Source organism: Bubalus bubalis, chromosome 3, assembly GCF_019923935.1.
Source record: "Bubalus bubalis isolate 160015118507 breed Murrah chromosome 3, NDDB_SH_1, whole genome shotgun sequence".
In the NCBI taxonomy this organism is placed as follows: Eukaryota; Metazoa; Chordata; class Mammalia; order Artiodactyla; family Bovidae; genus Bubalus; species Bubalus bubalis.
In genome coordinates, this window is record NC_059159.1 from 34,946,780 (window position 1) to 34,959,426 (window position 12,647).

A 12,647-nucleotide genomic window follows, 5' to 3' on the forward strand; every position below is an offset into this window, starting at 1 on the left:
ATGGGATTTCCCAGGCGAGAATACTGGAGTGAGTTGCCATTTCCTGCTCCAGGAGATCTTCCTGGACCAAGGATTCAACCTGCATTGGCAGGCGGATTCTTTACCACTGAGCCACCTGGGAAGCCCACAACAAGGCTTACGTTATTGATAAAGAAAACAAATACCTGTCCTCCCCCTGCCCATTCTGGATTTCCTCTTAAGAGGAAGTCATTTTGTCTGTTTCGTCTTGTGTTTGTATGTATTTATGAGTAATAGGCTTATGATATTTTTTTTTTTAACTTATGTTGTTTTCTATAGACTTCCTACTATGGAAAAAGGTTTTAACTACATTCCCCCCATCTTCCTGATTGAAGTTAAGTCAACATTTTTTGGCATTTTAGTAGTATTCAATGTGTAAACTGTTTCTCCTGTGATCACATTTCTCTTCTTACACAATTTGCTGTTTTCCCTGGGGTTAGTAATTTTCCTATTTTGGGGGGAACAAAGGAGTTTTGCAGTGACCAGCATTGATTTGACAGAACTACAGGTCTTCTTTCAGTACAGAGACGTGTATCAAGTAAGTGATCGGTGTGTCTTTCCTCCGCCAGAGCCACGCCTCCCGGGACCCTCTGTCCTCCACTCTGTGCTTAGTGCCCCTCAGACTTGCCTGTGCCTGCACCCTGGAAATCCCTTGCTTCTTTCCTTGCTTGTTTTCCTGTCTTAATTTATGGGTCCTATAGGCTGTATATTGGATGGAGAATGACCTCCAGTAGCTTCTTGACAGGGGTTCCCAGGAGGCACTAGTGGTAAAGAACCTGCCTGCCAGTGCAGGAGACATACGAGACACGGGTTCAGTCCCTGGGTTGGGAAGATCCCCTGAAGGAGGACATGGCAACCCACTCCAGTATTCTTGCCTGGAGAGTCCCATGGACAGGGGAGCTTGGCGGGCTACAATCCACAGGACACAAAGAGTCCGACACAGCTTCCTGTGAAACACTGAAAATAACCAATTGTTCTACCAGTAAGTAACTACTTACTGGATGGCTCATTTCTATAGTGGAATCCTGAGCGGCTGTCTTGAAACTATGTCTGATACACCGAGTGATGTACTAGTATAATAATAATAATAATCACATATACCAACCCCTCTCTCCAATAAGTATTTTAAGACTAGGATTGATATACATTAAAATGTGAACCTTTACATGTAGATTAGGGAGAAAAGGCTACCCACTTCAGTCTTCTGGCCTGGAGAATTCCATGGACTGTACAGTTCATAGGATTGCAAAAAGTCGGGCATGACTGAGCGACTTGCACTTCACTTCTGGCGGTTCAATGGTTGAAGACTTTACCTTCCAATATAAGGCGTGAGGGTTCAATCCCTGGTCGGGGAAGTGGGATCCCACGTGCCTTGAAGCCAAAAAAACCCCGTTAGGAGAAAGAAAAGCAAGGAAAACAAACCATCTTTTAAAAGGAACATCAAGGAAGGGCTTGAAAGGTCAGAAAACAGGTAACACGAACTACAGCAGTAAATATACTTTTCAGTTCAGTTCAGTCGTTCAGTCGTGTCTGACTCTTTGCGACCCCATGAATCGCAGCACGCCAGGCCTCTCTGTCCATCACCAACTCCCGGAGTTCACTCAGACTCACGTCCATCAAGTCAGTGATGCCATCCAGCCATCTCATCCTCTGTCGTCCCCTTCTCCTCCTGCCCCCAATCCCTCCCAGCATCAGAGTCTTTTCCAATGAGTCAACTCTTTAACCCCCTATAAATAGCAGAGCCTAATACAATCATATGCCCCTTACAAGAGAGACCTCTCCAAGTAGAAGAATAGTAGCAGTGCAGTGGTGAGCATCTCCTCAGCCAAGTGAGTACAAAAGAAAGCGCCAGTTAAGTCACCTCAGGTCCAGAGTAGAAGTCAAAGCAGAAGTGGACAACGGGCATTATTTTATGTTAGGTGAAAGAATGTTTTATAATGAATTATAGTTGCCTTGAATCTATGTATTGATTCTTATAATGTGGAAATACAGACGGTGGGAAACAGTAATACTCGTTACCCTGAGAAACTGTGAAACGTAGGCAAACCCTTCTAGTGACTTGGTTAGAGATCTGTTATCTCACTGAGGATACCAGCAAATGAAGACACTATCATAATGTGGTAAGGGCTACGAAGACAACTAAGGGGGCGCGCGCATCAGAGGCGAAAGGGCTCGTGAGGGGAGAGGCGGTGATTTGACGGGGCGATAAGTTTGACCATGTGCTTATCCTCTAGCCAAAAATACATATTGTTGTTGTTCAGTTGCTAAGTCTGACTCTTTGCGCCCCCATGGACTGCAGCACGCCAGGCGTCCCTGGCCTTCACCATCTCCTGGAGTTTGCTCTAATTCATGTCCTTTGAGTCAGTGATGCTATCTAACCATCTCACCCTTTGTTGACCCCTTCTCTTTTTGTCTTCAATCTTTCCAAGCATCAGGGTCTTCTCCAATAAATGTTAGCAGTGAGCAAAAATAGGTAGAACCCAAATATAAGGCAGTATTTCTTATATTGCTAAACATTTTTGAAGTCTTAAGTGTAGAGAAATATGTAACATGTTGCTCCATGGGAAAACTAAATATATGTACTTTTATTTAAGGTATCATTTATATGCAGTAAAATTCAGCCTTTTTAGCATATAGTTCTTTGAGTTTTGACAAATACATCTAGTTATATAACTACAGTCAAGATATAGAACAGTTGTATCTTCCAGCCAAATTTCTACACGCTCCTTATAGTCATTCCCTCTCCCCTAGTCCATGACAGCCACCGATTTTTTCCTTTGTCACTGTAGTTTCGCCTTTTCCAGGACGTCATGTAATCAGACACAGGTTAGCCTTGTCAGTCTGGCTTCTTTCACTGACGCAGTGCACTTGAGCGTCACCTACCAGTAGTTCACTCCTTTTGGTTTCTAGGAGTCTTCCATCGTATGCATGTTCTACAGTTTGTTCACTCACTTATCTGGAGGGCATTTAGATAGTTTATGTTTCTTGGCAGTAAGACACTAGGGTCGATTGGGTACTAGGTTTTTGTGAGGGTAAGTTTTAATTTCATATGACTCAATAATCGGGAGTAGGATTGCTGGGTCACACGGTAGGTGTATTTTTAACTTTGTAAGAAACTACCATGCTCTTTTCCAAATGGCTGTGCCATTTTTCCTCTTTACCATCAGTGGGTGAAAGTTCCAGTTCTGCTGTCTGTCAGCACTTGGTGTTGTCGGTTGTTTATTAAATTGTAGTCTGATAAGTGTGCAGTGGTATTTCATTGTGGTCTTAAATTGCATTTCCTGGGTGACTAAGGATATTAAGTATCTTTTGATGTGCTTATGTCACCTGTATGTCTTCTTTTGTGAAGTGTTCAAATCTTTTAACCATTAAAAAAATTGGATGGTTTGTTTTCTTATTCACGTTTGAGAACTCTTTTTTTAGCCACAAGTCCTTTATTGGATAAGTGATTTGCGATTTTTTCCCCACTCAATCTGTGATCCATCTTGAGTTAATTTTCATGTATGGTGCAAGGTATGGATTGAAGTTCATTGTTTTGCATGTGAATATCCAGTAGATCTTGGCATCATTTATTGAGAAAACATTTCTTTTCTCCAATGAATTGCTTTGTCAGGATTCTGTTCCTTTAATCTGTACATTTGTCCTTTTTCATACCATCTGGATTATAATAGTCATATAATAAATCTTAAATTGTTCATTGGTCTTTCAATATGAATTTTAGAAATCAACTTGCCATTTTCTAAGAATGGCCCACTTTTCACGTTTTGATTGGGTTGCACTGAATCTATAGAACAAAAAGGGCAGAACTGACAAGAGTATTGAGTCGTCCAATCCATGAACATGGTTTGTTTCTCTGTTAATATAGGTCTTCTTTTATTTCATTGGTGTTTTACAGTCTTTAGCACATAGATCTCGCACATATTCATTATAAGTGTAGCATATACCTTAGGATAACTAAGCATTTCATGTTTTTAGTGTTAAATGGAACTTTACAATTTTAATTACCAATTGTTCACTATTGATATATAGAAATTTAAAATATATATATTATTTTAAAAATACATATATTGACATCTTTTGTAACCTTGCAGAAGTCACTTATTCTGGAAAGTTTTTTGGTAGACTCTTTGAAATTATCTCTAGACAGTCATGTCCTCTGCAGATAGACATTGTTATTTCCTCCTTTTCAGGTGTATGCCTTTAAATTATTTTTATTTGTGATGTTGAATAGGTGTGAGAACAGACATTCTTGTCTTATTCCTGGTCTTTGGGGACAGCATTCAGTTTTCACCATTAAGCATGATATTCACTGCAGGTGTTGTGTAGATGCCCTTTATGAAGTTGTTGAAGTTCCCTTGTATTCCTCGTTTGCTCTCTTTTTTTGTTTTCACTCATGAATGGATGTTGTTTTAGTGAATGTCTTTCCTACATCTGTTCAGGTTATTGATTCTTCTTGAGTGAACTTTAGTAGTCTATCCTTTAAAGAAATTATTCTGTTCATTTTAGTTGTCGAATTTTTTAGCAGAAAGTGGCTCCTAATAGTTCCTTATTATCCTTTTAGTATCTCTGGGATCTATAGTGGTTTTCCCTTTCTTGTTCCAGATGTTGGCAATTTGTGTCTTATTTCTGATCATTTTGTCTAGAGATTTACCTCAAAGATCCAGCATTTGGCCACCGTTTTCTTTTCCTGTTTTCCCATTTCACTGATTTTTGTTCCTTATACTTTTTTTTGTTCTACTCATTTTGGGTTTAATTTGTTCTTTTCTAGTTTTTTAAGGTAGGAGCTGAGGTCACTGACCTAAAATCATTTTCACTGTTGAAAATACAATTTAATTCAACATGGATTTATTGAGTACCTCCATTTATGGTTTTGGGGAGGTGCTGTAGACAGTAACTGAGCTATCAAATGAATCGCTCCTCTTTAGAAGGCCAGTTGCATTTCTGAACGTAAAGTATTTCCCTTAAATGTCACTATAATATATGATATATGCTGAGTCTGGTTACATTGATAGGTTCTTAGAGTATAAAGTTCACTGGAAACATCTGGGGTGCCTAAGCTGATCCTCAGAAGGTGAAGAGAATTCAGTGAAGCAGAAAGAAGGAATGATTCAGTTATAGAGTATTCTATGGAGGGAATCGTGGAGGTTGCCAAGCCCTCACCTGATTGTACTGATAGTGAAACTGAGGCCCAAAGCTGATGCAAGACATGACAAGAACAGATGGGTCCACCTGCAAAGAGAGTTCCTTTGTTTTATTGGGGTGGGGTAGGATGAGAAGCATGGGGAGAAGAAATACAGAGCAGATTTGAAGGGTAGATTGTGGTTGTGAAGAGCTCAGATTTCACACAATGAAAATAGCATGTCCAGATGCAGGAAGAAAGCTGCTCTGAATAAGTTAGGAGGCCATTTGATTGTGGTTGCTTTTTGGCGTGTGTTTTGATTTCTCTAATGTGTAAACTAGTTCAGCAAAGCCCTGAAAACTTGGAAAAGTGGAGTTCTATAAACATTCTCAGACCAGGAGAATTTGGGGTGCGAGGGTTCATATTTAGAGTGAATAATATTTAAAAACTTGGTAAAATCCTAGTTTTATAGGTGAAGAGCCCAAAACCAGCAAGGAATCAACGTCCCATTTATAGATGCGTGGGCAGTTTGCTGCAGGGTTGGAACTAGGACAGAAGATTCCAGTTCCCAGTGTCTTGCCAGTGCCCTGCCTGGCTCCTCGCACTGGATTCTCTCAGTTGACCTAAGGCTGGTGTTAAGTCTGGGAGTAAAGAAGCAAGATGGGCTCTGATCTTAGCACATACTAGTCGGGCAGGCAGTTGGCAGTATTGTTTGTCTAACCCCAAAATATGGTCAAAAGAAGGAAGCAGTGAGGAGCCTGAGGAAGAGGGTCTGGAGGGGACCCACAGAGGAGATACAACTGAGCTGAGCAGGAAGGGCAGGCAGAGATCATCCAAGTGCTTGTGGATCCGGGAAGGTCGTGCCCAAGAAAGGCTGTTGGCTTGCATTTAACCTTTTTATATGTGGACCCCATGGACTATACAGTCCATGGAATTCTCCAGACCCAGAGTACTGGAGTGGGTAGCCATTCCCTTCTCCAGGGGATCCTCCCAACCCAAGAATCGAACTGGGGTCTCTTGCTTTTGCAGGTGGATTCTTTACCAGCTGAGCTACCAGGGAAGCCCTAAATATGAGTACTTAAATTATTTATCACTTTAAAGTCATGATAGTTTTTTTCCTTTTATATTCTTTCCTTATTTTTGCTCTATTTAATGTTCTGACTTCATACAGTGGTTAAACTCTTACAGACGTTTATCCTCCCTTAATCTTCTTTTCCACTCAGTATTTGATACTTTTTTTTTCTTCTTTAAGGTGTATATTGATAACGATTTCTCTCTGGTTGTGGGTTTTCTTGTAAGGTAATGGTTTCCAAGCCTGGCTGGCCCTGCATCAAAATCACTTGGGGAACCTAAGTAAAAAGCGGTTTTCAGTCCCTCCCCTATAGGTGGAGCTCTGGGAAGTTTGTTTCTATAAAATTTCCTGGTTGACTCTGATAAGCACCAGGCTTCGAGAATCCAGGTTCATTAGGCATATAAAGTTGTCTGAGCCTGCATTGTTACCTTCCCCAGATAATCTGGCGTGAGAATGATGAACTTGACTGAATTTAGGACTGTATGATGCATAACAGGATTGGAAAGCGTTAACTTGGCCTAAGAGGGGCAGAGTTCCTAGTATTTTAGAGGCTATCAGGCTATTTATTATTTATCAAATATTTTAAAGAACAGGCAGATATTCAATGTCTTTCTGTTTATTTTGTTTTCTAGATCGTGAGGACCAGTCAATTCTTTGCACGTAAGTAAATGTTAAACGTTTAGACTTCTTTTCTATTCTGTTGGAAAGTAAAAGCAATTTTGGTATTTGAGAGAGGAAGGGGGACAGGAGAGCAGTAATTTAAAGAGATTGATGTAAACCTTGCTGTTAACTGTTTTAAGTCTAAGGTATGCAAGCTCTGCTTAGCTTTGGTGTTACTGTTTGGCTGTCAAACTGGGCTTTTCACACATTTCATAATGTTAATCTGTGAAACTTACATCTTTAGTTGGTTTGTCCAAGTGTTGACCTCCTGGACTTTTCAGGAATTTCCCTGTATCACCCAGGAAGCATTATTGATTATCACATGCCAGTGTGTGAAGTACTGGAAAGTCAGGATTGAATACAACATCCACAGCAGGAAGTGATCATTTTTCCTGGTTAGGACAGTCATGTTAGCTGCAGTGGGGAAGATGGAGGACCGGGAAGTGTTATCGCGAGAAGACCGAGTGGAAGGCTAATAAGTTACCCACGTGAGAGCTGGAAGTGCCTTCAGGTGGGGAGGTGCTCGTGGAAGTGGGCGTGTCTAAGTGGGGCTTAGGTTGCGAGACAGGCCTGAGAAAGAGGAGCTCGGAGAGGGTGGAGTTGTGTGGATTTCAGAGACGCGGGAAGGTGGAGGAACAGGTTCAGGGCAAAGGGGAAGGAGTTTGGTAGAGGACATTGACTTTGAGGTGCCTGAGGCGCTCCTGGGGGAGCCGTCTCTAGGCTATTGGACATGGAGTCAGAGCTGTGCCTGGAATGCAGAGCCGGCGGCCTAGATGACAGAAGCCACGCGGTAAGTGAGGTCCCCTCAGAGTGTGGGATCCCCAGACGGGGTTCAAGGGTGGGGAGGCGGGTGAGACTCCACAGAGACGCCCAAGCCATAGGCTGCAGACACCATAGAGACTGAAATACACAGGAACACATGCCTGGGGTTTCACTTGGGCGAGGGAGGCTGGTCATGGTCCCCTCAGTGCACTGGGTGGGCAGGGAGTCAGGCCAGACGGCAGTCAAGGAATGACATGGGTGTATGTGTGTGAGAGAGAGAAAGTTTTTAAAAAGCAGCAAAAGCTAAGTCTGGGCCTACAACTTCCAAATAGCTCTAGAGTGAAAATTGTAGCATTTGAAAAGCAGTAAGGAATCCATTTTTGTTGTTACTGGTGGTGTCTTTAAGGTAGGAGAGGTTAAACTGATGGGGGTGGGGTAGGACAAGATGGGTGGGAGTCAGGGCCCCTAGAGGTCCAGGGTCAGGGAGGAGACAGGGCCTGATGTGGGCGGGTGGGGGGGACCAGAAACAGAAAAAGTTCTCATCTCTTGGCTTTTCTTTCCCATAGAAACTTTGGTGTTTGATAACAAGAAGTATAAGAGAAGTAGAAAATAAGCCTGTCTCATGTAAATTTTCTTCCAGCGATGTTTAGCCTCTGAGTTATACGAATTAGCTTTTCTTAAACAACAAACTACCAGACACTTAGTGACTGAAAGCAGTTCTCCAAGCCCTTGGATTGGACTCAGCTGGGCCTGTCTGCTGAGCCGAGCCAGCCCCAGCCATCTCACCTGGGGCTCACCCCGCGGCTGGGGGCAGCTGAGGGCCAGGGGGCTGGTTGACTGTTGACTGGGGTGCCTTAGTGGTTCCTCTCATTCTCCAGTGGGCTAGCCCTGGCTGCCCAGAGCCGTACAGATGCGAGTGCCAGTGTGTAAGGGTGTGCACACCTGGTGCTCTCAGGTTCCAGGCCAGACACGTGGCCAAGGCCAGGGTCAGTGGGGGAGGGGAGGGAGTGTGAGACCCTTGGGGCCTTTGCTGTGGACACGCCCCTACGAGGGTGTCGAAATGGGGAATCATATTTAATCCACCAAAAGTTTTTATAAGTGGGTTCAGGTGGGGGTCACTGAGATGAAAGAACTGAGAACGTCAGCGAGAGAGACTGTCATGATGGACCATGGGGTGTGGCACATGACGGGGGACTGATAGGAGGGAGATGGGTCAGGAAACTGGAGAGCAGGGCCTCCTGGGGAAGCAGGAGCAGGAACAGGCGTCGTGGCCGCAGGTGTTGGGAGGGAGCTCCTCCAGTGTGGCCGAAGGAGTGGGCAGCTGAGAAGTGGGGGGTAGGGCAGGAGGGCATGGAGTGGAGGGTGTCACGGAGTCAAAGGGTTGGGTGTGTTGCTCACACAAGGAGAGGAGGGGCTTTGACATACACACACACACACACACACACACACACACACAAGTGATGGTATGAGGGCAGTGGCCTCTGATAAGCCCTTCATAAAGCTAAATTATTTGACTTAGAGGAATGTCCTTTATTCCAAGATAAGACCCTTCCTGTTTTCTTTGGAAATAAAAGTGCTTTCTTTTTTGAAACAGCGTGGGTGGCGGGGGCGGGGGGGAGGGGGTGTTGTTTTTTGAGATCTTACTAAGCAAAATAAATCCAGTGTCAGAACCACTGCTCCTGCTGTGTGTGACCTCAGAGAGGTGAGAGGTAGGGGCTTTTAGAACAAGAGAGTCTAAAAAAAAAAAAGAAGAACAAGAGAGTCTAGAAACAGTATTGGGGGAGTGAGAAGGATGCCCCTGATGTTTGTACGTGTGTGTGTGATGATGTATATGTGTGTGTATGCTCACACAGGTGTGTGATGTGAAGTACGGCCAGCGGAGGGGAGTGTTCAGTCAGGAAGCTGAGAACGTGGGTGACTTTGCACACTGTGGAATGGGGATCCCACAGAGTATGGAGGAAAAGAGGGGGGCTAGAGCAGAAAATCGGAGAAGGCAATGGCAACCCACTCCAGTACTGTTACCTGGAAAATCGTATGGACGGAGGAGCCTGGTAGGCTGCAGTCCATGGGGTCGCTAAGAGTCGGACACGACTGAATGACTTCACTTTGACCTTTCACTTTCATGCATTGGAGAAGGCAATGGCAACCCACTCCAGTACTCTTGCCTGGAAAATCCCATGGACGGAGGAGCCTGGTAGGCTGCAGTCCATGGGGTTGCTAAGAGTCGGGCACGACTGAGTGACTTCACTTTTACTTCTCACTTTCATACATTGGAGAAGGAAATGGCAACCCACTCCAGTGTTCTTGCCTAGAGAAGCCCAGGGACGGGGGAGCCTGGTGGGCTGCTGTCTATGGGGTTGCACAGAGTCGGACACGACTGAAGCGACGCAGTAGCAGAGCAGAAAATAGTTGGGTTTGGAATCAGGAGAAAGAAAATGAGAACAGAGGGTAAGAATGAAGAGTGGCCAGAGGAGCTGCATTTTGAGCAGCGACCAAGGCTGACGGGGGTACGATCTGAAGGCCCCTGCAGAGCTCACCTCTGGACCCTGGTGGATCTGGCAGGGGCAGGGTGGGGGGATTGGGCCCATGGGAGGTGGCAGTCTAGGCTGGGCCTTACTGGCTTCCAGGGGTTTTTTAGCTCAGGTGGGTGGCCCCACAGCTAGATGAGTTTCTGGACCTTCATCTTTGTCACAATTTGTTGTAGCTTCTTACAGAATCAGTGAACCTTACGGGCACAGGGGACGGAAGGTGAGAAAGGTGTCAGGCAATTACAGGTGTTTGGGTCTTCCTGGAGCACAAGCTGTGAAGTAGGAAATAAAAGCCAATTTAAACTGAACACGCTGACAAATTAACCTCTGTTCTCGCACAAACAAGATGGGTCTCCCAGTATCTATCTTTCCATCATCAGCGCTTTGTGTTTCCAGACTCAAGGCTTAAAACCTTGCCGTCTGCTTTGACTCCCTGCTCTCTTTCATTCCCGTTTCCAGTTGTCGTCTCACTTCATATTTCTCCTGTCCTGTCCTGCCCTAGCCCCGCCCAGCACCTACTGTCTGCCCCATCTTCTGGGATCCTGGCTGACTCCCTTGCCTTTCTCCTCTCTCTCCCTCCAAGGAGGACATAAGCCTCATGGTACAGCTGGCTCCAGCCCACACTGATTTCCTCTCGTCAGGCCCTGTTCCTCACACGCTGTGATTCATTACCTATTTGGGTCTTTGTGTCTTGTTTTACAACTAGACAGAAGGGTAGGAACTGTGACTTTGATTGCTTTTTAATTATCCTCTGAGAACCTGGAACACTACTTTTGGGCATCCTAAGTAAATGGATAAAAATGCAAACAAAACAATGAATCTCTTAATTAAGTAGGAACCAAGGAAACAGGCTTAAGATTAGGAAATTTTAGAAACAATTGAATACTGTATGTGTTTTCAAAGGGTAAAACCTTTCTGATACCATTTTATAAAGGTGTTTTATTTTGAAATTTCAAACCTACACAAAAATAGAATAGTTGGAGACCCCCAGATACCCATCCCCTAACTTCAGTGAGTTAAATTTTACCAAATTTTATGTTTTTCTTTTTTTTAAACCTTTGCATTTCTCCCAAGTTTTCTTGTAAAACAAATACAAACCTAAATTTTATTGAAAAGTTGAAAGTGATACGTTAAGTGCTCGTGTACCCTTTATCTAAATGTGTCCCTCGTTTCTGTACACACACAGGACTGTTTGCAGACACTCTGACACCACAGGTGATTCCTAAGAGCAAGGGTGTGCCCACATAACACACATTGTCATACTTGACAATGAAACAGTAATGTTGTCTCATATGAAATCCATATGTGAATTTCTATAATAGTCTTCAACGTGTTTCTTATGACTTCCAAAGATCCACAATCCTGTCAGGTCTCATTCCTTGCATTCCTTATGTATCTTCATTTTAATTCTATATTCTAGAATAGTCTGCTCAGTTTTTTATTTTATTTTATTCCACTGGGCATATTCTTCAGAAAAGTCAGTTATTCAGAAAGGGAGCTGCAAACATCTTTTTAAAACTACTGGTTTTGAAGCAGTTTTGACCTTGATTTCCCTCTGCAGATACCAGCCACAAGCTCAGGGGTTCCCAGGCTACCCGTACTTCTGACCAAATAGCTACACATTTGAGGGTGGCCACTACCCACTCAGATTCAATACTTTGCTAGAGTGACAAATCAGAGCTAGAGAGGGTGAGAGCTGGAGTTTCCCAAAGGCACGGCTTCCATTTGCTCTGGTCACTTCCCCTCTCAGTGCATCGGCGTGTATTACCAACCAGGAAGCTCACCTTAGCTTCAAAGAGTTTTTATTAGGCTTCACTATGTAGGCACGGTTGATTGAATCCGTGTCCATCCCCTCTCCCCTCCCAGGAGGGTCACTTGGATCAAAGGCACAAACCTCTAATTGCCCGTTTGGTTTTTCAGCTTGTCCAGTCCCCATCCTATAGCTAGCCAAGTGCCCACCATGACTAATATGGTGGGTACCTAACATTCCAGGTACCTAGAGGCTCCAGACCTCCCAAGAATCAGGAACAAAGAGCACCCAGGTTCTTTATAGAGCATCAGTTAGTAGAGGAGAACTGCTCTGAGAATCTAACCACTGAAGCTCCATGAAATGAGTATGGTAAGGTATGGTAAATCCGCCCCCCTTTCTTCCTCACACGCGTTCCCTGGGCCTCTGGACGGCTCACAGAGCCCCAGCAAGAACGGCGGTGCTTCCAGCATGTGAGCCGGGCCCTTCCTTCCCGCCCCCGGGGCCCAGGACGGCTTCTGCTCACAAGTGAGAGAGGAGTAGCGCTTGTGTCACCTGCCTGCAGTGTCACAGTCACGGTGACCCTGCCTGCAGTGCACAGGGGATGAGGGACAGGACACAGTCCTCTCCTTTTTGGGTGGTTTGTGAGCTTGTATGATTATTTTGGATGAGGACTGTTTGGAATGTTTGGAAGCAGGAAACACTTGGGGAGGGAGTGACTGCTGTTTGACAAAACCTAAG

General features: G+C 44.4%; 1 protein-coding gene across 4 annotated transcripts in view; it reads left to right on the top strand.

Moving 5' to 3' along the window:
• Positions 1-12,647, top strand: part of MYH10 (myosin heavy chain 10) — a 120,113-nt gene that overhangs the window by 25,695 nt on the left and 81,771 nt on the right. For 3 of the 4 annotated variants that reach the window (XM_044939314.2, XM_044939313.2, XM_044939315.2), the window contains exon 4: positions 6,842-6,869. In XM_044939314.2, the coding sequence (XP_044795249.1) occupies positions 6,842-6,869 (28 nt within the window). Of the gene's footprint in view, positions 1-6,841; positions 6,870-6,998; positions 7,660-12,647 lie in introns of those variants that run through there. The other variant, XM_044939316.2, reaches the window with a different exon arrangement.